The 27,046-nt window shown below is 50.8% G+C and overlaps 1 protein-coding gene across 3 annotated transcripts in view; it reads left to right on the forward strand.

The window, feature by feature from the left end:
• LOC142304328 (deoxyhypusine synthase-like) overlaps positions 1-27,046 on the forward strand; it is a 93,754-nt gene that overhangs the window by 14,612 nt on the left and 52,096 nt on the right. For all 3 annotated transcript variants that reach the window (XM_075346606.1, XM_075346608.1, XM_075346607.1), the window contains exons 4-7: positions 9,613-9,741; positions 11,423-11,535; positions 25,148-25,239; positions 25,502-25,650. In XM_075346606.1, the coding sequence (XP_075202721.1) occupies positions 9,613-9,741; positions 11,423-11,535; positions 25,148-25,239; positions 25,502-25,650 (483 nt within the window). The remainder of the gene's footprint in view (positions 1-9,612; positions 9,742-11,422; positions 11,536-25,147; positions 25,240-25,501; positions 25,651-27,046) is intronic.

Raw genomic sequence — 27,046 nt, forward strand, 5'->3', positions numbered from 1 at the left:
CCAAAAACTTACGTACCTAGGGATGCAATTCGAGACTCTGCTGGCGGTGCGCTCTCTGTTGAGGCCCCGCCGTCATTCCATCAGGCACCTCATGCAGGTGCTGGGTCAGATGGTGGCGTCAATGGAAGCGGTTCCCTTTGCCCAGTTCCATCTGCGCCCTCTGCAGCTGGACATTCTCCGCTGTTGGGACAAGCGGACTTCTTCCTTGCACAAGTTGGTGGCTCTGTCGCCACAGACCAGGGGCTCCCTTCAGTGGTGGCTTTGGCCCCTCTCTCTGTCTCAGGGACGCTCCTTCCTGGCCCCGTCCTGGGTGATTCTCACCACGGATGCCAGTCTATCCGGCTGGGGAGCAGTATTTCTCCACCACCGAGCACAGGGCACTTGGACTCCATCCGAATCAGCCCTCTCGATCAATGTACTGGAGATCAGAGCTGTGCTTCTAGCTCTCGTAGCCTTTCACCACCTGTTGGCGGGCAAGCACATTCGAGTCCAGTCAGACAACGCGACAGCAGTTGCCTACATCAATCACCAGGGCGGGACTCGCAGCCGCCTGGCAATGTTGGAGGTTCAACGCATCCTTCAGTGGACGGAGGACTCCAAGTCCACCATATCCGCAGTCCACATCCCAGGCGTAGAAAACTGGGAGGCAGATTATCTCAGCCGTCAAACAGTGGACAGCGGCGAGTGGGCCCTGCATCCGGCAGTGTTCCGGTCGATCTGCCGCAAGTGGGGGACTCCGGAAGTGGATCTAATGGCATCCCGGCACAACAACAAGGTCCCGGTTTACGTGGCTCGCTCCCACGATCCTCAGGCCTTTGCAGCGGACGCGCTGGTTCAGGATTGGTCCCAGTTCCGTCTGTCTTACGTGTTTCCCCCTCTAGCTCTCTTGCCCAGAGTCCTGCGCAAGATCAGAATGGAGGGCCGTCGGGTCATACTCATTGCTCCAGACTGGCCCAGGCGAGCTTGGTACCCAGACCTGCTCCGTCTGTCCGTAGAGGTGCCGTGGCATCTCCCGGACCGCCCAGACCTTCTATCACAAGGTCCGTTTTCCCGCCAGAATTCTGCGGCTCTCAGATTGACGGCGTGGCTCTTGAGTCCTGGATCCTGACGGCTTCAGGCATTCCCTCTGAGGTCATCTCCACCATGACTCAGGCTCGGAAGTCTTCCTCGGCCAAGATTTACCACAGGACTTGGAGAATTTTCCTGTCCTGGTGTCGTTCTTCCGACCATGCCCCTTGGCCTTTTTCCTTACCGACCATCCTGTCCTTTCTACAGTCCGGTCTGCAGCTAGGACTATCCCTCAATTCCCTTAAGGGACAGGTCTCGGCGCTGTCAGTGTTGTTCCAGCGGCGTATCGCCCGACTGGCCCAGGTGCACACCTTCATGCAGGGCGCATCTCACATCATTCCACCTTACCGGCGGCCTTTGGATCCCTGGGACCTTAATCTGGTCCTCACGGCCTTACAGAAACCCCCCTTTGAGCCTCTTAGGGAGGTTTCTTTGTTTCGACTTTCACAAAAGGTCGTTTTTCTGGTGGCCATAACTTCTCTCAGGAGAGTCTGTGATTTGGCTGCGCTCTCTTCGGAGTCACCTTTTTTGGTTTTTAACCAAGACAAGGTGGTTCTCCGTCCGACTCCGGACTTTCTCCCTAAGGTGGTGTCTCCTTTCCACCTTAACCAGGACATTTCATTGCCTTCCTTTTGTCCGGCTCCTGTGCATCGCTTTGAGAAAGCGTTGCATACTTTAGATCTGGTGCGGGCACTCCGGATCTATGTATCACGCACCGCTGTTCTTAGGCGGTGCACCGCTCTTTTTGTGCTGACCACAGGTCAGCGCAAGGGTCTCTCGGCTTCTAAACCGACCCTGGCTCGTTGGATTAGGTCGGCCATATCCGATGCCTACCAGTGCTCTTAGGTGCCTCCCCCGCCGGGGATCAAGGCGCATTCGACCAGAGCTGTCGGTGCCTCTTGGGCTTTCAGGCACCAGGCTACGGCTCAGCAGGTCTGTCAGGCTGCCACTTGGACTAGTCTGCATACCTTCTCGAAGCACTACCAAGTGCATGCTCATGCTTCGGCAGATGCGAGCTTGGGCAGACGCATCCTTCAGGCGGCTGTCGCCCATTTGTGAAGTTAGGTTTTGCCTACTTCTCAGTTTTCTGTTTATTTCCCACCCATGGACTGCTTTGAGACGTCCCATGGTCTGGGTCTCCCATAAGGAACGATGAAGAAAAAGAGAATTTTGTTTACTTACCGTAAATTCTTTTTCTTATAGTTCCGACATGGGAGACCCAGCACCCTCCCTGTTGCCTGTTGGCAGTTCTTGTTCCGTGTGTTTTCACCGGCTGTTGTTGTAGACAGAGGTTCCGGTTGTTCCGGGTTTTGCTCTGTCTCTACTTGTGGGTGGATGTCCTCCTTCAGCTTTTGCACTAAACTGGCTAGATTTGGTTATCCAGGGGGTGTATATGCTCGGAGGGAGGAGCTACACTTTTTAGTGTAGTACTTTGTGTGTCCTCCGGAGGCAGAAGCTATACACCCATGGTCTGAGTCTCCCATGTCGGAACTATAAGAAAAAGAATTTACGGTAAGTAAACAAAATTCTCTTTTTTTGACACTGCGTCGGGCGGAAGGAACGCAGCATGTAACGTTTTTTTGAGCAGCGCAATCCGTAGGATTTCACTGCGCATGCTCTTTTTTGGGATATTGGGATATGGGATAGTAACTGTCTCTCTGTTTCTCTCCCATTCTCTGTCTGTCTACCCCTCTGTATATATCTCTCTGTCTCTCTCTTTCTTTGTCTGTCTGTCTCTTTCCCTGTCTGTCTGTTTCCCTGTGTCTGTCTGTCTCTTTGTGTCTGTCTCTTTACCTGTCTCTCTCTTTCCCTGTCAGTCTGTCTCTTTGTCTCTTTGTCTGTCTCTTACCCTGTCTATGTCTGTTTCTTACCCTGTCTATGTCTGTTTCTTCTTTTTCGCTCCTAATTGGGAGACCCAGACAATTGGGTGTATAGCTACTGCCTCCGGAGGCCGCACAAAGTACTACACTTAAAAGTGTAAGGCCCCTCCCCTTCTGGCTATACACCCCCCCGTGGGAGCACGGGTCCTTCAGTTTTTTGCTTTGTGCGAAGGAGGTCAGACACGCACGCATAGCTCCACTGTTTAGTCAGCAGCAGCTGCTGACTATGTCGGATGGAAGAAAAGAGGACCCATACTAGGGCCCCCAGCATGCTCCCTTCTCACCCCACTTTCTGTCGGTGGTGCTTGTTAAGGTTGAGGTACCCATTGCGGGTACGGAGGCTGGAGCCCACATGCTGATTCCTTCCCCATCCCCATTAGGGCTCTGGGCGAAGTGGGATTTTACCGGTCTCCAGGCACAGAGACCGTGCTCCATCCGCAGCCCCTGGAGAAGCCGCTGGATTTGGAGCTGAGTATCGTCAGGGACATGGCCCTGCTCCGTCAAGGTACTCTGTGTCCCCGTGCATACGCGCGCACACCGCAGCATTGCTGGGTGTGTTAGTGCGCCGGGGACAACAGCGCTGCTGCGCTTGTGCCATTTCCTCACTTCAGCTTAGCTGAGTGGGTAGACTCGGGGAGAACGGTCGCGCCGGCCGCTGGGACTGCGACGCGGCTGGGACTTGTGGTGCGCCGGGGACTTCCGCGCTGGCCGTGCATATATCACGGCCGCGCTTATTACTACAGTCCCCGGCTTTTGCGGCCTAGTTCATTCGTTCCCGCCTCCGCACCTGCCAGTCAGGAGGAGGGCGGGACGCTGTACAGAGCATCAGCGCTGAGGGCTGGAGTCTTTTTTACATACTCCAGCCCTTACACCAGGAACAGTAGGACGCAGTTTCCCGCTCTTTGTTTGTGGCACGCCCACGGTCCGCCCCTCTTCACAGAACGCCGGCAGCCATTCCTGCCTGCACGCTGAGCTGCAGAGGGGAGACGGGGAGACCCAGACACGGGATTCTACGGCCTCATACCCGCTGTTCAGCGGGCGGTAAGCAGCCCTCAAGGGCTCACCCCCACTTGTGCCGTTTGTATACTGAGTATTTTGTGTTTGCAAATACTTTGTACTGTACGGTCGCTGGTGATTCTCGGCTATATACCCTCCTAGATTACAAGGAGGCAACAGCATGTCGTCCGCTAAACGCAAGGGTGCCAAGGCACAGACATTATATGCTGCCTGTACCGCATGTGGGGCTACTCTACCGGCAGGTTCCACTGACCCCCCATTGTGTGCAGTGCTCGGCCCCTGTGCAACTTGCACAGCCGGGGCCTCTGCTGGACGTGACCCAGGGTGTACCACCTGTGAATGCTGTCCAGGTGACAGGAACGGAGTTTGCAGCTTTTGCTGACAGATTGTCTATGACCATGTCAAAGATTCTTGAAACATTGCAGTCTAGACCAGTAACTCAGACCATGGACACTGTGGCATCATTGCTCCCTGGTCCCCCTCAGCTGGAACACTTCCAAGCTCCGGGGGTGTCACATGCACCCCAGGGTGACGATTCTGACTCGGACGACAGTCCCAGACAACCTAAGCGGGCTCGTTATGAGGGGCCCTCAACTTCGTCTCACTGGTCAGGATCCCAGCGGGACGAATCTATGGGTGATGAGGCGGATGTAACTGATCAAGATTCTGATCCTGGGTCCGCTCTCAATCTGGATACACCGGATGGTGACGCCATAGTGAATGATCTTATAGCGTCCATCAATAGGATGTTAGATATTTCTCCGCCAGCTCCTACTGAGGAGGAGGCAGCTTCACAGCAGGAGAAATTCCATTTCAGATACCCCAAGCGTAAATTAAGCACTTTTCTGGACCACGCTGACTTTAGAGATGCAATCCAGAAACACCACGCTTATCCTGAGAAGCGGTTTTCTAAACGGCTTAAAGATACACGCTATCCTTTTCCCCCTGACGTGGTCAAGGGTTGGACCCAGTGTCCCAAGGTGGACCCTCCAATCTCCAGGCTTGCAGCTAGATCCTTAGTTGCAGTAGAAGATGGAGCGGCACTTAAAGATGCCACTGACAGGCAGATGGAGCTCTGGCTGAAATCCATCTATGAAGCTATTGGAGCGTCGTTGGCGCCAGCTTTCGCAGCCGTATGGGCACTCCAAGCTATTTCAGCTGGGCTTATACAAGTCGACTCGGTCACACGTACATCTGCCCCGCAGGTGGCACCATTGACCTCTCAAATGTCTGCATTCGCGTCTTACGCGATTAATGCTGTCCTGGACTCTACGAGCCGTACGGCGGTGGCGTCAGCCAACTCCGTGGTTTTGCGCAGGGCCCTGTGGTTGAGAGAATGGAAAGCAGATTCTGCTTCCAAGAAGTGCTTAACCAGTTTGCCCTTTTCTCGTGACCGATTGTTTGGGGAGCGTTTGGATGAAATCATTAAACACTCCAAGGGTAAGGACTCATCCTTACCTCAACACAGACAAAACAAGCCCCAACAAAGGAGGGGTCAGTCTGGTTTTCGGTCCTTTCGAGGCTCAGGCAGGTCCCAATTCTCCTCGTCCAAAAGGACTCAAAAGGATCAGAGAGGTTCAGATTCTTGGCGGACGCAGTCACGCCCAAAAAAGACAGCAGGAAGAACCGTTACCAAGACGGCTTCCTCATGACTCTCAGCCTCCTCTCTCCGCATCCTCGGTCGGTGGCAGGCTCTCCCGCTTTGGCGGCATTTGGCTGTCACAGGTCAAAGACCGTTGGGTGAGGGACATTCTGTCTCTCGGGTACAGGATAGAGTTCAGCTCTCGTCCTCCAACTCGTTTCTTCAGAACTTCCCCACCGCCCGACCGAGCCGATGCTCTGCTGCAGGCGGTGGCCGCTCTAAAGGCGGAAGGAGTGGTGACTTCCGTTCCTCTTCAGGAACAAGGTCACGGTTTTTACTCCAATCTGTTTGTGGTGCCAAAGAAGGACGGGTCCTTTCGGCCCGTCCTGGATCTAAAGCTGCTCAACAAACACGTAAAAACCAGGAGGTTCCGGATGGAATCTCTCCGCTCCGTCATAGCCTCAATGTCTCAAGGAGATTTCTTAGCATCAATAGACATCAAGGATGCTTATCTTCACGTGCCGATTGCGCCAGAGCATCAGCGTTTTCTACGCTTCGTTATAGAAAGCGAACACCTGCAGTTCGTAGCGTTACCTTTCGGGCTGGCAACAGCCCCTCGGGTCTTCACCAAGGTCATGGCAGCAGTAGTAGCTGTCCTGCACTCGCAGGGTCACTCCGTGATCCCGTATTTGGACGATCTACTTATAAAGGCACCCTCTCAAGAGGCATGCCAACACAGGCTGAACGTGGCACTGAAGACTCTCCAGAGTTTCGGGTGGATTATCAACTTTTCAAAGTCAAATCTAACCCCGACCCAATCACTAACATATCTTGGCATGGAGTTTCATACTCTCTCAGCGATAGTGAAGCTTCCACTGGACAAGCAGTGCTCTCTGCAGACAGGGGTGCAATCTCTCCTGCAGAACCAGTCCCACTCCTTGAGGCGCCTCATGCATTTCCTAGGGAAGATGGTGGCAGCAATGGAAGCAGTCCCTTTCGCGCAGTTTCATCTGCGCCCTCTACAATGGGACATTCTCCGCCAATGGGACAGGAAGTCGACGTCCCTCGACAGGGATGTCTCCCTCTCTCAGGCAGCCAAGGACTCTCTCCGATGGTGGCTTCTTCCCACCTCATTGTCAAAAGGAAAGTCGTTCCTACCCCCATCATGGGCGGTGGTCACGACAGATGCGAGCCTATCAGGGTGGGGAGCAGTGTTTCTTCACCACAGGGCTCAGGGTACGTGGACTCAGAGAGAGTCCACCCTTCAGATCAATGTTCTGGAAATCAGAGCAGTCTATCTTGCTCTGCGAGCCTTCCAACAGTGGCTGGAGGGCAAGCAGATCCGGATTCAGTCGGACAATTCCACAGCGGTGGCGTACATCAACCACCAAGGGGGAACACGCAGTCGACAAGCCTTTCAAGAAGTCCGGCGGATTCTGACGTGGGTGGAAAACACAGCATCCACCATATCCGCAGTTCACATCCCAGGCGTGGAAAACTGGGAAGCAGACTTTCTCAGTCGCCAGGGCATGGACGCAGGGGAATGGTCCCTTCACCCAGACGTGTTTCAGGAGATCTGTCGCCGCTGGGGGATGCCGGACGTCGACCTGATGGCGTCACGGCACAACAACAAGGTCCCGGTTTTCATGGCACGGTCTCACGATCACCGAGCTCTGGCGGCAGACGCCTTAGTTCAGGATTGGTCGCAGTTCCGACTACCTTATGTGTTCCCACCTCTGGCATTGTTGCCCAGAGTGATCCGCAAAATCAGGTCCGACTGCCGTTGCGCCATTCTCGTCGCTCCAGACTGGCCAAGGAGGTCGTGGTACCCGGATCTGTGGCATCTCACGGTAGGACAACCGTGGGCGCTACCAGGCCGTCCAGACTTGCTGTCTCAAGGGCCGTTTTTCCATCTGAATTCTGCGGCCCTGAACCTGACTGTGTGGCCATTGAGTCCTGGGTCCTAGGGACCTCAGGTTTATCTCATGATGTTGTTGCCACCATGAGACAGGCTAGGAAACCATCCTCCGCCAAGATCTACCACAGAACGTGGAAGATATTCTTATCTTGGTGCTCTGCTCAGGGAGTTTCTCCCTGGCCATTTGCATTGCCTATTTTTCTTTCCTTCCTGCAGTCTGGGTTGGAAAAAGGTTTGTCGCTTAGCTCCCTTAAAGGACAAGTTTCTGCGCTATCCGTATTCTTTCAGAAGCGCCTGGCGCGACTTCCTAAGGTACGCACGTTCCTGCAAGGGGTTTGTCATATCATTCCCCCTTACAAGCGGCCATTGGAACCCTGGGATCTGAACAAGGTTCTGATTGCTCTCCAGAAGCCACCTTTCGAGCCTATGAAGGAGATTTCCTTTTCTCGGCTTTCACAGAAAGTGGCTTTTCTGGTGGCGGTCACGTCTCTTCGGAGAGTGTCAGAGCTGGCGGCGTTATCTTGCAAATCTCCCTTCCTGGTGTTTCACCAAGACAAGGTAGTACTGCGTCCAATTCCAGAGTTTCTTCCCAAGGTGGTATCTTCCTTTCATCTCAATCAGGATATCACTTTACCATCTTTGTGTCCGCATCCAGTTCACCAATTTGAAAAGGGTTTACATCTGTTGGACCTGGTGAGAGCACTCAGGATCTACATTTCCCGCACGGCGTCTCTGCGCCGTTCGGATGCACTCTTTATCCTGGTCGCTGGTCAGCATAAAGGGTCGCAAGCTTCCAAATCCACCCTTGCGCGGTGGATCAAGGAACCAATTCTTCACGCCTACCGTTCTGCTGGGCTTCCGACTCCTTCTGGACTGAAGGCCCATTCTACCAGAGCCGTGGGTGCGTCCTGGGCATTACGGCATCAGGCTACGGCTCAGCAGGTGTGCCAGGCGGCTACCTGGTCGAGTCTGCACACTTTTACCAAGCACTATCAGGTGCATACCTACGCTTCGGCGGATGCCAGCCTAGGTAGACAAGTCCTGCAGGCGGCGGTGGCCCACCTGTAAGGAAGGGCTGCCTGACAGCCCGATCACGAGGTATTATTTTACCCACCCAGGGACTGCTTTTGGACGTCCCAATTGTCTGGGTCTCCCAATTAGGAGCGAAAAAGAAGAAGGGAATTTTGTTTACTTACCGTAAATTCCTTTTCTTCTAGCTCCAATTGGGAGACCCAGCACCCGCCCTGTTTTTCTGAGGGTATTTGTTTTTCGGGTGCACATGTTGTTCATGTTAATAACTTACGTTCTCCGATATTGTTTATCGGATTGAATTTGTTTTTGAAACAGTTATTGGCTTTCCTCCTTCTTGCTTTTGCACTAAAACTGAAGGACCCGTGCTCCCACGGGGGGGGTGTATAGCCAGAAGGGGAGGGGCCTTACACTTTTAAGTGTAGTACTTTGTGCGGCCTCCGGAGGCAGTAGCTATACACCCAATTGTCTGGGTCTCCCAATTGGAGCTAGAAGAAAAGGAATTTACGGTAAGTAAACAAAATTCCCTTCTTTCCCTGTCTGTGTCTGCCTCTTTCCCTGTCTGTGTCTGTCTCTTTCCCTGGCTGCATTGTGACATGCCAACATTCCATATAAGGGCGTGGCTGCGCATTCTTCTGAAGCTCTGGCTGCACTGTGGCTCCCAGCTCCATTCGCTTTAATGGAGGCAGGTTTTTTGGTGAATAACTGTAAAGAGCGGGGTTAAAATTTCCCCTCAAAACATAGCCTATGACGCTCTCGGGGTCCAGACGTGTGAGTGTGCAAAATTTTGTGGCTGTAGCTGTGACTGTGCAGATGCCAATCCCGGACATACATACACACACACATTCATCTTTATATATTAGGTGGACCTGCTATATTACTCATGAATCACGCGATATTGTCTTGGATGATTTTAAAGGTGAATTTTATTAGAAAATAAATCTGGAAGCTGGATCATTTCTTCTTGTTTCACAAATAAGACACGTGTATTGTGCGTGACGTGGTGCGGACGCTGCCAGACATACACCGGGATCACCGTTTCACACTATGGGCTGATCACAGAGGTCGCCTTGCTTCGTATACATGCACTGACTCCTTTCTTGTACTTCTCTCCGCAGAACGGATCTTTATGTGTTTCTGGGTCACGGGACAGAAATGTCTGTCTCTGGAATCTAAGAAACCTGGGAAAAGACCAAGAGAAAGTCCCAGTGAAGCCCTTAGGGACTGACAAGACCGGTACTCATAAGGTATGGACCCTGCAGTTCACTAATGTTACATCAGAGGACACTCAAAGGTGTAAGATCCTTCATGCAAGCACCAGGGTGGTGTCTGCTCTGGGCCCCTGACCTGGTATTCATGGACAAGGGCCCATAGTTATAAGCTATTGAATCACCCCAGGGCTTTGAGGTACTCGGTCCCGAGCTGTATATTACTGGGATAGTTCACTGGGTGGCCGTTGCCCAGTTCTGTGACCCTGGGGGTCGCTTAAAAGGGGTTTTGTACAAAGGAAAAATAAAATAAAATGTTTTCGTGACCCCACTTCCGGTATGTAGCTATATAGGGGAAGCCGCCGCTGCAAAGTCTCTCACTGCTGGGGATGGTGGTATTAGGCAGCTTAGGTGTGATGGCTCTCCGCAAGTAGAGCTAGGCCCCAGGGGAGGATGATGGTGGTAGTAGTATCTAAGTGCAGAGGTGTAGGTGTCAAGGGAGGAATTTGGGTTGAAGACTGCTAATGGAGTCTTCCTTTGGGATATCCAGAGACGGTGCCGTGTTAGCTGTATAATGTATCAGACAATGAATACATGAGACATGTTCTCCTTGAGCCAGCATCATCAACTGAACTCGTGTATTGCAAGACACCCAATTATACAGTTTGCATCTCTAACCTTGAAGCTAAACAGGGAGTACTTTTACTCCTTAATTTCTCACAGCGCAGTTTGTTTCTTGTACATTCTTTCTATGTGAAAGCTACTGATAACACTTTCGCAGCTTCACATTCTGGCTTCATTATCTTTGGTTAACTCCTTCATGACTATACAACTTTGAATTATACTATGGGTCTATGCGATGGCTACATAGACAGACAGATAATTATGCAACTACATCTACATTTTGATTATTTACATACACAGATATTCTTATTACGTTTGAACAAACAAGCTATAGCTCAGACGACCTCCACATAGGAAGAATTCAGACAACACAGGGGCTGCGGTTTAACTTGTGCTTTACTCACTGGTTTGGAGTAGCTGCCTCCTGGTTTATGCTGGTCTTTACCAATCCGGTATTCCCTTTGTTCCAGTGCCGGTGTGGGGACCTGGTGAGCTTTTCCTCCATGCACCCTGTAGTAGTTGGTGGGTCACCGTGGTATTGGAGCATTTTTGGGGTCCCCTCTGGTTGTTTCCATCTTGGCCTGTACGGCAGGCAGCTTGAACCTCTCTTGGGTCCCCGTTCCTAGGTTCCTAGGTTCCTTTTCTGCTGCTGTGCCCCGGACACTAAAGTTGGTAAGGTCTTTGATGGTCCCCTCTCCGGGCAGATTGTTAATAGGTGAGCCTGAAGCGTCTTCCTGAACTAGAGCCCTGTACCCCGTCGGTGCTCGGTCCAGTGAGTACTTATACTTTCTGTGAGCACGTCTACTTCCCTATCTGACAAGATGTCTGTCTTCCGTCCACTCCATTGACTAGTCCCCCCTCCTCCCAGGTTTCTGACTAGTGGATTGGATGCGTCCCAAATAGGTGGCCACCCGTCAAGTCCATCTCTAACCTGTTACCCAGTCTGGGGAAAAGTGCGTGGATTTGCGTGTGTGTTGTGGTGTTTACCGGCACTGGTCTTCCAGGAATTCGGGGTTAGATGTAGTACACTATGGCACCTGACACTCAGGGGCGCCACATGAGCACTTTACAATCATAATGTTATCATTCTTTATAGGGCTGGGCCTGGTCACTCGCTGCCTGTGAGGATCGTGTGTGCTCCGGGTCCTGGGACAGCACCATGAAGATCTGGGATATCGGAGCTGAAGGTCAACTGGTTCAGGATATCAAGTAAGAGGTTCCTTCATGGGCTCACTGCTGAATCCAAACTCAGGACCCCTCCAATAAATGAGATACATAGTGCCTACAGCAAATGTCATTACACATATTGAAAAGGCTGACATACTTCCCATAATAAAGATGGTGGACAGAGGAGAGTCGCCAGCGTAGCACAGTCCGGGCCAACGTGGACCCGTCAGACTCCCCAATCTGGAAGTGCAAAAAACCCAACCATACATTTTTAGTAAATGAAACTAATTTTATTAAACACTGACCCATATAATCTGCAATAAATCTGCTTTTCTTTGTCGCTCCATTGGGAGACCCAGACAATTGGGTGTATAGCTTCTGCCTCCGGAGGCCACACAAAGTATTACACTTTAAAAAGTGTAACCCCTCCCCTCTGCCTATACACCCTCCCGTGGACCACGGGCTACTCAGTTTTATGCTTAATGTGAAAAGGATTTGCACTCTTTGGATCTGGTGAGAGCACTCCGGCTCTACGTGTCTCGCACGGCGCCCCTGCGCCATTCAGATGCGCTCTTTGTCCTTGTCGCTGGCCAGCGTAAGGGTTCGCAGGCTTCCAAGTCAACCTTGGCTCGGTGGATCAAGGAACCGATTCTCGAAGCCTACCGTTCTTCTGGGCTTCCGCTTCCTTTGGGGCTGAAAGCCCATTCTACCAGAGCCGTGGGTGCGTCCTGGGCATTGCGGCACCGGGCTACGGCTCAGCAGGTGTGTCAGGCAGCTACGTGGTCTAGTCTGCACACTTTCACGAAACACTATCAAGTGCATACCTATGCTTCGGCAGACGCCAGTCTAGGTAGGCGAGTCCTTCAGGCGGCGGTTGCCCACCTGTAAGAGGGGGCCGTTTTCGGCTCTTTTTATTGAGGTATTCTTTTACCCACCCAGGGACTGCTTTTGGACGTCCCAATTGTCTGGGTCTCCCAATGGAGCGACAAAGAAGAAGGGAATTTTGTTTACTTACCATAAATTCCTTTTCTTCTAGCTCCTATTGGGAGACCCAGCACCCGCCCCTGTTTCCTTCGGGCTGTTGTTCTTTTGTGTACACATGTTGTTCATGTTGAATTGTTCTTTTGGTTCATGGTTTTCAGTTCTCCGAACATCCTTCGGATTGAATTTACCTTAGACCAATTTATAAGTTTTCTCCTTCCTGCTTTTGCACCAAAACTGAGTAGCCCGTGGTCCACGGGAGGGTGTATAGGCAGAGGGGAGGGGTTACACTTTTTAAAGTGTAATACTTTGTGTGGCCTCCGGAGGCAGAAGCTATACACCCAATTGTCTGGGTCTCCCAATAGGAGCTAGAAGAAAAGGAATTTACGGTAAGTAAACAAAATTCCCTTCTTCTTCGGCGCTCCATTGGGAGACCCAGACGATCGGGTGTATAGCACTGCCTCCGGAGGCCACACAAAGCAATTACACTAAAAAGTGTAAGGCCCCTCCCCTTCTGGCTATACACCCCCAGTGGGATCACTGGCTCACCAGTTTTCTGCTTTGTGCGAAGGAGGTCAGACATCCACGCATAGCTCCACTGTTTAGTCAGCAGTAGCTGCTGACTATGTCGGATGGAAGAAAAGAGGGCCCATATGGGGCCCCCAGCATGCTCCCTTCTTACCCCACTTGTGGTTTGTAAGGTTGAGGTACCCATTGCGGGTACAGAGGCTGGAGCCCACATGCTGTTTTCCTTCCCCATCCCTCTGAGGGGCTCTGAGGAAGTGGGATCTTACCGGCCCCCAAGCCCTGAGGCCGGGCTCCATCCACAGACCCAGTGAACCTGCTGGATACGGAGCTGGGTACCGTTCAGGGACAAGGCCCTGCAACTTTCAGGTACTCTGTGTCCCCGTACAGACAGGCACGCACACGCCAGACTTGCTGGGTGTGTTAGTGCGCCGGGGACAGTAGCGCTCCACGCTGGGGTTTGAGTCACAGCAGCTTTGCTGTGTGACTTCATGTGCTGGGAACTACCGCGCCGGCCACTCTCGGAGCGGCGGCGCGGCTGGGACTTGTAGTGCGCCGGGGACTTAGCGCCGACCGCGCTTTTTCGGCGGCGGCGCTTATAAATTTAGTCCCCGGCTTTTGCGGCCTAGCTCCGCTTCGTTCCCGCCCCCTCCCTGTCACTCAGGGAATGGGACAGACGCTGTGCAATCGTCAGCGCCGAGGGCTGGAGCCTTATTTACATGCTCCAGCCCTCTCACTAGGCACAGTGGGACGCAGGTTTCCTGCTTTTGGTCTGAGCACGCCCAGGGCCCGCCCCCCCCTCCACAGGACGCCGGCAGCCATTCCTGCATGCAGTCTGGCTGGAGGACGGACACAGGCTCTGGGAGACCCAGACTAGGGATTTCTGGCGACCACACACCCGCGTTTAGCGGGCGGTAAGCTGCACATAAGTGCTGGCCCCACTAGTGCCACAGTGTTGTATTGGTGTACTTTTTCCTGTACCAGATATATATATATATACTGCACTGTAAGGTCGCTTCTTGGCTGTATACCCCTATATTGCTCTGAGGAGACAGCAACATGTCATCCACAAAACGCAAGGGTGCCAAGGCACGGGCGGTATACACTGCTTGTACAGCATGTGGGGCTAATCTACCAGCAGGCTCCAACGACTCTCATTGTATGCAATGTTCAGTCCCAGTGGCACTTCGGCAGCCAGAGTCTATGGTGGTGGTAGCCCAGGCAGAGACGCCTGTGAACCCTGCCCCGGTGACGGGGACAGAATTTGCAGTCTTTGCTGACAAAATGTCTGTGACTATGACAAAAATCCTGGAGACCTTGCAGTCCAGGCCAGTTGCTCAGACCATGGACACTGCTGTGTCTATGTTCCCCGGTCCCCCTCAGTTGGAACTAATCCGTACTTCAAGGGGGTCCCAGGCATCACAGGCTGAGGGCTCTGACTCTGATGACAGTCCCAGGCCGCCTAAGCGAACTCGCTGGGAGAGACCCTCCACGTCATCACGCGGGTCAGGGTCTCAGCGAGAAGGGTCTCTATATGATGAGACAGAGGTGGGTGATCAGGAGTCTGGTCCTGACACCGCACTCAATTTGGATACGCCAGATGGTGACGCCATGGTAAATGACCTTATAGCGGCCATCAATAGGCTGTTGGATATTTCTCCCCCAGCCCCTTCAGCAGAGGAGGCAGCTGCCCAGCAGGAGAAATTCCATTTCCTGTATCCCAAGCGTAAATTGAGTACTTTTCTGGACCACTCTGACTTCAGAGAATCAATCCAGAAACACCATGCTTATCCGGACAAGCGTTTTTCCAAACGTCTGAAGGATACACGTTATCCCTTTCCCCCTGACGTGGTCAAGCGCTGGACCCAGTGTCCAAAAGTGGACCCTCCAATATCCAGGCTTGCAGCTAGATCCATAGTTGCAGTGGAGGATGGGGCTTCACTTAAAGATGCCAATGACAGACAGATGGACCTTTGGTTGAAATCTGTCTATGAAGCTATTGGCGCGTCGTTTGCTCCAGCATTCGCGGCCGTGTGGGCGCTCCAAGCTATTTCAGCTGGTCTGGCACAGGTGGACTCTTTCTTAAGTCCAGCAGTGCCGCAAGTGGCGTCCTTAACTACGCAAATGACTGCGTTTGCGACCTACGCTATCAATGCGGTACTAGACTCTACGAGCCGTACCTCAATGGCATCCGCCAACTCTGTAGTTTTGCGCAGAGCCTTGTGGTTAAAAGAATGGAAAGCAGATTCTGCTTCTAAAAAATGTTTAACCAGCTTGCCATTAACTGGAGACAGACTGTTTGGTGAGCAATTGGCGGAAATCATTAAACAGTCCAAAGGTAAGGACTCTTCCTTACCCCAGCCCAGATCAAACAAACCTCAACAGAGGAAGTGGCAGTCAAAGTTTCGGTCCTTTCGAGGCTCGGGCAAGCCCCAATTCTCCTCGTCCAAAGGGACTCAGAAAGAGCAAAGGAGCTCTGATTCCTGGCGGACTCACTCACGCCCCAAGAAAGCAACCGGAGGTACCGCTTCCAAGGCGGCTGCCTCATGACTTTCGGCCGCCTCCCTCCGCATCCTCGGTCGGTGGCAGGCTCTCCCGCTTTTGCGACATTTGGCTGCCACAGGTCAAAGACCGGTGGGTAACAGACATTTTGTCTCACGGGTACAATATAGAGTCCAGTTCTCGGCCTCCGCCTCGGTTCTTCAGAACTTCCCCACATCCCGACCGAGCAGATGCCCTTCTGCAGGCGGTGCATTCTCTAAGAGCAGAAGGAGTGGTGGTCCCTGTTCCTCTTCGGGAACGAGGACAAGGTTTTTACTCCAATCTCTTTGTGGTGCCAAAAAAGGACGGCTCATTCCGTCCTGTTCTGGACCTAAAACTGCTCAACAAGCATGTGAACGCCAGGCGGTTCCGGATGGAATCCCTCCGCTCAGTCATTGCCTCAATGTCTCAAGGAGATTTCCTAGCATCAATAGACATCAAAGATGCTTATCTCCACGTGCCGATTGCTACAGAGCACCAACGCTTTCTACGCTTCGTGATAGGAGACGACCATCTTCAGTTCGTAGCTCTGCCATTTGGTCTGGCGACAGCCCCACGGGTGTTCACCAAGGTCATGGCGGCAGTGGTAGCAGTCTTGCACTCTCAGGGACACTCTGTGATCCCTTACTTGGACGATCTACTTGTCAAGGCACCCTCTCAGGAGGCATGCCAACTCAGCCTGGATGTTGCACTGGAGACTCTCCAGACGTTCGGGTGGATCATCAACTTCTCAAAGTCAACTCTGTTACCGACCCAATCACTGACGTATCTTGGCATGGAGTTTCATACTCTCTCAGCGATAGTGAAGCTTCCGCTGGACAAGCAGCGGTCACTACAGACTGGGGTGCAGGCTCTCCTTCAAAGTCAGTCGCACTCCTTAAGACGCCTCATGCACTTCCTCGGGAAGATGGTGGCGGCAATGGAGGCGGTTCCGTTTGCGCAGTTTCATCTGCGCCCTCTTCAATGGGACATTCTCCGCCAATGGGACGGGAAGTCAACATCCCTGGACAGGAAAGTCTCCCTTTCCCAGACGGCCAAGGACTCTCTGCAGTGGTGGCTTCTTCCCACCTCATTATCACAGGGAAGATCCTTCCTACCACCGTCCTGGGCGGTGGTCACGACAGACGCGAGTCTGTCAGGGTGGGGAGCAGTTTTTCTCCACCACAGGGCTCAGGGTACGTGGACCCAGCAGGAGTCCACCCTTCAGATCAATGTTCTGGAAATCAGAGCAGTGTATCTTGCCCTACTAGCCTTCCAGCAGTGGCTGGAAGGAAGGCAGATCCGAATTCAGTCGGACAACTCCACAGCGGTGGCATACATCAACCACCAAGGGGGGACACGCAGTCGGCAAGCCTTCCAGGAAGTCCGGCGGATTCTGATGTGGGTGGAAGCCACGGCCTCCACCATATCCGCAGTTCACATCCCCGGCGTAGAAAACTGGGAAGCAGACTTCCTCAGTCGCCAGGGCATGGACGCAGGGGAATGGTCACTTCACCCGGACGTGTTTCAGGAAATCTGTCGCCGCTGGGGAAGGCCGGACGTCGACCTAATGGCGTCCCGGCACAACAACAAGGTCCCAACCTTCATGGCACGGTCTCGCGATCACAGAGCTCTGGCGGCAGACGCCTTAGTGCAAGATTGGTCGCAGTTCCGGCTCCCTTATGTGTTTCCACCTCTGGCACTCTTGCCCAGAGTGCTACGCAAGATCAGATCCGACTGCAGCCGCGTCATACTCGTCGCCCCAGACTGGCCAAGGAGGGCGTGGTATCCGGATCTGTGGCATCTCACGGTCGGCCAACCGTGGGCACTACCAGACCGACCAGACTTGCTGTCCCAAGGGCCGTTTTTCCATCGGAATTCTGCGGCCCTGAACCTGACTGTGTGGCCATTGAGTCCTGGATCCTAGCGTCTTCAGGATTATCCCAAGGGGTCGTTGCCACCATGAGACAGGCTAGGAAGCCCACGTCCGCTAAGATCTACCACAGAACGTGGAGGATATTCTTATCCTGGTGCTCTGCTCAGGGAGTGTCTCCCTGGCCATTTGCATTGCCTACATTTCTTTCTTTCCTGCAATCTGGGTTAGAAAAAGGTTTGTCGCTCGGCTCCCTTAAAGGGCAAGTCTCGGCGCTATCCGTCTTTTTTCAGAAGCGTCTAGCACGACTTTCTAAGGTACGCACGTTCCTGCAGGGGGTTTGTCATATCGTACCCCCGTACAAGCGGCCGTTAGATCCATGGGATCTGAACAGGGTACTAGTTGCCCTCCAGAAGCCGCCCTTCGAGCCTCTGAGGGAGGTTTCACTTTCTAGACTATCACAGAAAGTGGCTTTTCTGGTAGCGATCACATCTCTTTGGAGAGTGTCTGAGCTAGCAGCGCTGTCATCCAAGGCTCCCTTCCTGGTCTTCCACCAGGACAAGGTAGTGCTGCGACGCATTCAGGAGTTTCTCCCGAAGGTGGTATCCTCTTTTCATCTTAATCAGGATATCTCTTTGCCTTCTTTTTGTCCTCATGCAGTTCATCGGTATGAGAAGGACTTACATTTGTTAGATCTGGTGAGAGCACTCAGAATCTACATTTCCCGCACGGCGCCCCTGCGCCGTTCGGATGCACTCTTTGTCCTTGTCGCTGGTAAGCGCAAAGGGTCGCAGGCTTCTAAGGCCACCCTGGCTCGATGGATCAAAGAACCAATTCTTGAAGCCTACCGTTCTGCTGGGCTTCCGTCTCCATCAGGGCTGAAGGCCCATTCTACCAGAGCCGTGGGTGCGTCCTGGGCATTACGACACCAGGCTACGGCTCAACAGGTGTGCCAGGCAGCTACCTGGTCGAGTCTGCACACTTTCACCAAACATTATCAGGTGCATACCTATGCTTCGGCGGACGCCAGCCTAGGTAGAAGAGTCCTGCAGGCGGCAGTTGCCTCCCCGTAGGGGAGGGCTGTCTTGCAGCTCTAACATGAGGTATTCTGTACCCACCCAGGGACAGCTTTTGGACGTCCCAATCGTCTGGGTCTCCCAATGGAGCGCCGAAGAAGAAGGGAATTTTGTTACTTACCGTAAATTCCTTTTCTTCTAGCTCCTATTGGGAGACCCAGCACCCGCCCTGTTGTCCTTCGGGATTTTTGGTTGTTTTTCGGGTACACATGTTGTTCATGTTGAATGGTTTTCAGTTCTCCGACGTTACTTCGGAGTGAATTTGTTTAAACCAGTTATTGGCTTTCCTCCTTCTTGCTTTTGCACTAAAACTGGTGAGCCAGTGATCCCACTGGGGGTGTATAGCCAGAAGGGGAGGGGCCTTACACTTTTTAGTGTAATGCTTTGTGTGGCCTCCGGAGGCAGTACTATACACCCAATCGTCTGGGTCTCCCAATAGGAGCTAGAAGAAAAGGAATTTACGGTAAGTAACAAAATTCCCTTCTTTGTGAGCAGCTTCTTTAGGGCCAAGAGAAAAAAAAAGAAGCCAAAAAAAAGCAACGTGTAAACATGGCCTTAAGGGGGTTTTTATCATCATGGTAAATGGTTACAATTGAAAAGTGTTTGGAAAAAAAAAGCAGTTTTTAAATGACCTCTTATTAAAAATGTCCTTCTGTTCCAAGAATAGAGGGATTTTTATTTCTAATGTGCACTGCTCGTTGGTTGGTCACCGAGGACGGAGCGTTTTACAGGCTTTTTGCTATAGAACTTGAGAGCGCTGCTCTGAAGCTGGACAGAACCTGCCATCCTGCCAGCTTTAGACCCCCGGTGCTGCTCCGATGCTCCCACTGTTGCAGAATTTGACAGTGCCAGTGCGGCAGTCATGTTCCCAGTCTTCCAAAGCGTAGTGCCACCAGCAAGCAAGAAGATGAACGGTGCGCTCCTGAAGACAGAAATAACTGTTTAATACAATATTAACTTTGGATGAACATCCAGGTCCTATAGACAGTGCAGAAACGTCTGGGTGTTGGGCGATCGGGCCTGTGCGCCTGACATAATAACCTCAGGATGGCGCTGGTGGCTCTGCCTGCTGGGACATATCAGCAATGGACTCGGTACAATCACTCTCAATATGTTCCTCTACTTCCTTCCAGTAGCTCCATAATCTGGGGCAGGTCCACAAGACATACAGTACAGACCAAAAGTTTGGACACACCTTCTCATTCAAAGAGTTTTCTTTATTTTCAGGACTCTGAAAATTGTAGATTCACATTGAAAGCATCAAAACTATGAATTAAAACATGTGGAATGAAATACTTAACAAAAAAGTGTGACACAACTGAAAATATGTCTTATATTCTAGGTTCTTCAAAGTAGCCACCTTTTGCTTTGATTACTGCTTTGCACACTCTTGGCATTCTCTTGATGAGCTTCAGGAGGTAGTCACCGGAAATGGTTTTCTAACAGTCTTGAAGGAGTTCCCAGAGATACTTAGCACTTGTTGGCTCTCTTGCCTTCACTCTGCGGTCCAGCTCACCCCAAACCATCTCGATTGGGTTCAGGTCTGGTGACTGTGGAGGCCAGGTCATCTGGCGTAGCACCCCATCACTCTCTTAGTCACATAGCCCTTACACAGCCTGGAGGTGTGTTTGGGGTCATTGTTCTGTTGAAAAATAAATGATGGTCCAACTAAACGCAAACTGGAAGGAATAGCACACCGCTGCAAGATGCTGTGGTAGCCATGCTGGTTCAGTATCCCTTCAATTTTGAATAAATCCCCAACAGTGTCACCAGCAAAGCCCCCTCACACCATCACCTCTCCTCCTCCATGCTTTACGGTGGGAACCAGGCATGTAGAGTCCATCCGTTCACCTTTTCTGCGTCGTACAAAGACACGGTGGTTGGATCCAAACATCTCAAATTTGGACTCATCAGAGCAAAGCACAGATTTCCACTGGTCTAATGTCCATTCCTTGTGTTCTTTAGCCCAAACAAGTCTCTTCTGCTTGTTGCCTGTCCTTAGCAGTGGTTTCCTAGCAGCTATTTTACCATGAAGGCTGCTGCACAAAGTCTCCTCTTAACAGTTGTTCTAGAGATGAGAAGATGTGTCCAAACTTTTGGTCTGTACTATATATCCGGTCTTGAATCCACCTTGCGTTCTTACACGTATACAGTACCATGCGTCGTTCTTGGGTATATGGGGGCTTTACCGCCTCCTTGTAGTAATTTGTCCCATCCTGTGATCACGGGAGATAAAGCTCAGCTCTCGCTCGGGGTTCAGGTTTTTTTATTCCATTAAATGAATAGAAAATTAGAATTCCTGCAAGAAACAGATCCATTGGATGAATACGAACGGCGCCGGACTGACCCCAGTGACTAGAAGAGATTTGCCTCTGGGTGTCTCGGTCTCGGCAGACTTAGATTGACAACGGCCTGCGGGTTTAAGTTTATTGTATTAATGGAAGTAGCGACCAAAGGACAGATCACCGCAATCACTGATCAATCCTGTCATATGAGTCTTTGGATGGAAACTGTCACATCCAGAGACACTATATGGGGCGCTTTACACACTGCGACATCGCTAGCGATCTCATGTGACACGCCAGATCGCAGATGTGATCTGCCGAGATCGCACATAGGTCGGTTTTTATCGCGCCGGTCACATGTGCGATCTCGGCAGATCACATCTGCGATCTGGCGTGTCACATCGCTAACGAGATCGCTAGCGATGTCACAGCGTGTAAAGCACCCCTATATGTACTAATATATAGTGGTGATCTGCAGGTAAATAACTTTAAACTCCTGCCCACCCTCCTAATGAAGCGGCAACAGGGAGAAAAAGAAGTTTTCTTCTGACACACTGACAGCTTGCCCTGCGCACACAGACTCCGCAGACCAGGCTGTCAATCAGTGGCGGGGAGTGATCACAAACTGGAAGTGATCGGCTGCAGGGAGGATAAAACTTCATTGTCTTCATGTTGCTTTGTCTGTAGTGAGATTACCTGCAGATTACCATGAGATCTGCAGATAAGTGTTTCTGGGGGTGACCAGTTCCCTTTAAGGGTCACTACTATCTATAAATCCAATCTAATCCTTACTAATGCCGGCGTCATGGCTGCTGATTGTTGATACATGAAAAAACCAAGGAGAAAAATTGTATGAAAAATACCCTGAATATAAATAAATAAATTGCAAGTGCTTAATAACAGGGTACTTAGTGTATACATTTTTGCAAAAAGGTAAAAAGCTGTCTCACCTCGTCACGGTGTACCCATCTGAGACAGTCCCTAACCTACTGAAGTTAAAAACATTATCAATACCTGACTTGTGTCATGTCAGAACTCCAATATGAATGGTGGCAAGTGGTTAGCTGTGTCCCAGATAAAATACACAGCAAAGTGAGACGCAATCAGCTGTTCAGTCTCAGTACTAGGAGGGCTGCGCCCCCAACTTGCAACCAAGCAAGAAAACATACAAAAAACACAAAAACCTGAGCTGAAACAATGTTCAGTAAACATGCAACATTAAGCATGTGAATTGCAGCCTTAAGACTAGAAAAAACCAAGGAGAAAAATTGTATGAAAAATACCCTGAATATAAATAAATAAATTGCAAGTGCTTAATAACAGGGTACTTAGTGTATACATTTTTGCAAAAAGGTAAAAAGCTGTCTCACCTCGTCACGGTGTACCCATCTGAGACAGTCCCTAACCTACTGAAGTTAAAAACATTATCAATACCTGACTTGTGTCATGTCAGAACTCCAATATGAATGGTGGCAAGTGGTTAGCTGTGTCCCAGATAAAATACACAGCAAAGTGAGACGCAATCAGCTGCTCAGTCTCAGTACTAGGAGGGCTGCGCCCCCAACTTGCAACCAAGCAAGAAAAAACATACAAAAAACACAAAAACCTGAGCTGAAACAATGTTCAGTAAACATGCAACATTAAGCATGTGAATTGCAGCCTTAAGACTAGAAAAAAACAAGGAGAAAAATTGTATGAAAAATACCCTGAATATAAATAAATAAATTGCAAGTGCTTAATAACAGGGTACTTAGTGTATACATTTTTGCAAAAAGGTAAAAAGCTGTCTCACCTCGTCACGGTGTACCCATCTGAGACAGTCCCTAACCTACTGAAGTTAAAAACATTATCAATACCTGACTTGTGTCATGTCAGAACTCCAATATGAATGGTGGCAAGTGGTTAGCTGTGTCCCAGATAAAATACACAGCAAAGTGAGACGCAATCAGCTGTTCAGTCTCAGTACTAGGAGGGCTGTTAGGGACTGTCTCAGATGGGTACACCGTGACGAGGTGAGACAGCTTTTTACCTTTTTGCAAAAATGTATACACTAAGTACCCTGTTATTAAGCACTTGCAATTTATTTATTTATATTCAGGGTATTTTTCATACAATTTTTCTCCTTGGTTTTTTCTAGTCTTAAGGCTGCAATTCACATACTTAACGTTGCATGTTTACTGAACATTGTTTCAGCTCAGGTTTTTGTGTTTTTTGTATGTTTTCTTGCTTGGTTGCAAGTTGGGGGCGCAGCCCTCCTAGTACTGAGACTGAACAGCTGATTGCAAATATTTCAAAAGACTGACCTGCACATCCTACAAGTGTGTATAGGTGCCAGCTGAAAAAACCTAGCAAATACAAAATGGATACAGCCGCACACTAAATGCCATCAATGTATAAGGGAACTCTGGTACTGCATTACTGCTATATGAAAAAATGAGATTTTTAGTTTATGAATTGGCCAATGCATGTAAGCCCGGAAACCAAACGGCAAGGTAAATCTCAATATTCCGGGTCCCTAACTAAAATGCCACTATCTAGGTTAAAAACATCCTTGTCTGGGCAGCTAGACTAAAAATCTAACTTGAAATGCCACTATCTGGACTAACCTCCATGTCTGGGCAGCTAGGACTCCTGGTATAAGGATTGTGAACACAGCCTGGTTTATAGGGCGGAGTGCTCAGTCAGAAAAAAACTCACTGCAAATATTTCAAAAGACTGACCTGCACATCCTACAAGTGTGTATAGGTGCCAGCTGAAAAAACCTAGCAAATACAAAATGGATACAGCCGCACACTAAATGCCATCAATGTATAAGGGAACTCTGGTACTGCATTACTGCTATATGAAAAAATGAGATTTTTAGTTTATGAATTGGCCAATGCATGTAAGCCCGGAAACCAAACGGCAAGGTAAATCTCAATATTCCGGGTCCCTAACTAAAATGCCACTATCTAGGTTAAAAACATCCTTGTCTGGGCAGCTAGACTAAAAATCTAACTTGAAATGCCACTATCTGGACTAACCTCCATGTCTGGGCAGCTAGGACTCCTGGTATAAGGATTGTGAACACAGCCTGGTTTATAGGGCGGAGTGCTCAGTCAGAAAAAAACTCACTGCAAATATTTCAAAAGACTGACCTGCACATCCTACAAGTGTGTATAGGTGCCAGCTGAAAAAACCTAGCAAATACAAAATGGATACAGCCGCACACTAAATGCCATCAATGTATAAGGGAACTCTGGTACTGCATTACTGCGATATGAAAAAATGAGATTTTTAGTTTATGAATTGGCCAATGCATGTAAGCCCGGAAACCAGACGGCAAGGTAAATCTCAATATTCCGGGTCCCTAACTAAAATGCCACTATCTAGGTTAAAAACATCCTTGTCTGGGCAGCTAGACTAAAAATCTAACTTTTTTTTTTTTTTTTTTTTTTTTCTGACTGAGCACTCCGCCCTATAAACCAGGCTGTGTTCACAATCCTTATACCAGGAGTCCTAGCTGCCCAGACATGGAGGTTAGTCCAGATAGTGGCATTTCAAGTTAGATTTTTAGTCTAGCTGCCCAGACAAGGATGTTTTTAACCTAGATAGTGGCATTTTAGTTAGGGACCCGGAATATTGAGATTTACCTTGCCGTTTGGTTTCCGGGCTTACATGCATTGGCCAATTCATAAACTAAAAATCTCATTTTTTCATATAGCAGTAATGCAGTACCAGAGTTCCCTTATACATTGATGGCATTTAGTGTGCGGCTGTATCCATTTTGAACAGCTGATTGCGTCTCACTTTGCTGTGTATTTTATCTGGGACACAGCTAACCACTTGCCACCATTCATATTGTAGTTTGACATGACACAAGTCAGGTATTGATAATGTTTTTAACTTCAGTAGGTTAGGGACTGTCTCAGATGGGTACACCGTGACGAGGTGAGACAGCTTTTTACCTTTTTGCAAAAATGTATACACTAAGTACCCTGTTATTAAGCACTTGCAATTTATTTATTTATATTCAGGGTATTTTTCATACAATTTTTCTCCTTGGTTTTTTCTAGTCTTAAGGCTGCAATTCACATGCTTAATGTTGCATGTTTACTGAACATTGTTTCAGCTCAGGTTTTTGTGTTTTTTGATTGTTGATACATATTGCTGCCTGGAGGTATGTGACATGAGGGAATCATCATCGAGAAGGAAATGTATTATTATTATTATTATTATTATTATTATTTTTATTATTTTTATTATTATTGTTATTATTATTTTTTAGATATATTAAATAGCTGATAACAGAGAGTAATATGCTGCCTACAACCGAACAGCTTTAACACCACAATATGTCGGTGATTTACGTCTCACAACAGGATCCACTTGATTTCCCCTTTTCCTCCTTCCAGGGGGCGAGCGGCAATCCTTTGCCTGGCTTATCTGCCGGACATCTTGGTGGCCGGATCCTATGATAAGAGAGTGAGTGTGTATGACCCAAGAGGTGAGACACTGTGTTGGGGGATTTGTAACTTTGTGCAAGTGATATTTTATACATACAATGGCAGTATATACAGTACAGTACATGTGTATCTATTACCTGCAGTACCACTTTCCACCACTTCTCTTTGCTCTTACCTTCCATAGGCACCAATACAACAGCGCCTCCCTGTTCAGAGCCCCCCTCTATAGAAGTATTCGCCTCATACATTAGTTATATATTTGTTGTACGGTGACACTGACTTTTCTACTAATTCTCTTTTCAGCTTCTTCACCTTTGATAAAGTCTCGTAAGATCCATTCCAGTCCAGTGTTATCACTCGCTGCCGACGACCGCCACATCGTGTCTGGAAGCGAGGACAGGACCTTGGTTGTGTTTGACCGCAGGGTTAATGCAGTTTTACAGAGAATACAGGTGGGGTTGTGCTACCATTTCTCCCTTTTGCTTCCTAGAAGATACCATATTTTTCAAATTATAAGACGTACTTTTCCTCTCAAAACCTTGGGAGGAAAATGAAGGGTGCGTCTTAAAATTTCTAATGTAGCTTACCGGGGTAGTGGTGAATGGGCGCTGTGCTGGCTGCGGCGGGTGCTGTATGGAGCAGGGCTGTGCTGGCTGCGGCGGGTGCTGTATGGAGCAGGGCTGTGCTGGCTGCGGCGGGTGCTGTATGGAGCAGGGCTGTGCTGGCTGCGGCGGGTGCTGTATGGAGCAGGGCTGTGCTGGCTGCGGCGGGTGCTGTATGGAGCAGGGCTGTGCTGGCTGCGGCGGGTGCTGTATGGAGCAGGGCTGTGCTGGCTGCGGCGGGTGCTGTATGGAGCAGGGCTGTGCTGGCTGCGGCGGGTGCTGTATGGAGCAGGGCTGTGCTTGCTGCGGCGGGTGCTGTATGGAGCAGGGCTGTGCAGGGCTCTGCTGGCTGCGGCGGGTGCTGTACGGAGCAGGGCTGTGCAGGGCTCTGCTGGCTGCGGCGGGTACTGTACGGAGCAGGGCTGTGCAGGGCTCTGCTGGCTGCGGCGGGTACTGTACGGAGCAGGGCTGTGCATGGCTCTGCTGGCTGCGGCGGGTGCTGTATGGAGCAGGGCTGTGCTGGCTGCGGCGGGTGCTGTATGGAGCAGGGCTGTGCTGGCTGCGGCGGGTGCTGTATGGAGCAGGGCTGTGCTGGCTGCGGCGGGTGCTCTATGGAGCAGGGCTGTGCTGGCTGCGGCGGGTGCTGTAAGGAGCAGGGCTGTGCTGGCTGCGGCGGGTGCTGTATGGAGCAGGGCTGTGCTGGCTGCGGCGGGTGCTGTATGGAGCAGGGCTATGCTGGCTGCGGCGGGTGCTGTATGGAGCAGGGCTGTGCTGGCTGCGGCGGGTGCTGTATGGAGCAGGGCTGTGCTGGCTGCGGCGGGTGCTGTATGGAGCAGGGCTGTGCTGGCTGCGGCGGGTGCTGTATGGAGCAGGGCTATGCTGGCTGCGGCGGGTGCTGTATGGAGCAGGGCTATGCTGGCTGCGGCGGGTGCTGTATGGAGCAGGGCTGTGCTGGCTGCGGCGGGTGCTGTATGGAGCAGGGCTGTGCTTGCTGCGGCGGGTGCTGTATGGAGCAGGGCTGTGCAGGGCTCTGCTGGCTGCGGCGGGTGCTGTACGGAGCAGGGCTGTGCAGGGCTCTGCTGGCTGCGGCGGGTACTGTACGGAGCAGGGCTGTGCATGGCTCTGCTGGCTGCGGCGGGTGCTGTATGGAGCAGGGCTGTGCAGGGCTCTGCTGGCTGCGGCGGGTGCTGTACGGAGCAGGGCTGTGCAGGGCTCTGCTGGCTGCAGCGGGTGCTGTATGGAGCAG

This window comes from Anomaloglossus baeobatrachus, chromosome 4 (genome assembly GCF_048569485.1).
Source record: "Anomaloglossus baeobatrachus isolate aAnoBae1 chromosome 4, aAnoBae1.hap1, whole genome shotgun sequence".
In the NCBI taxonomy this organism is placed as follows: Eukaryota; Metazoa; Chordata; class Amphibia; order Anura; family Aromobatidae; genus Anomaloglossus; species Anomaloglossus baeobatrachus.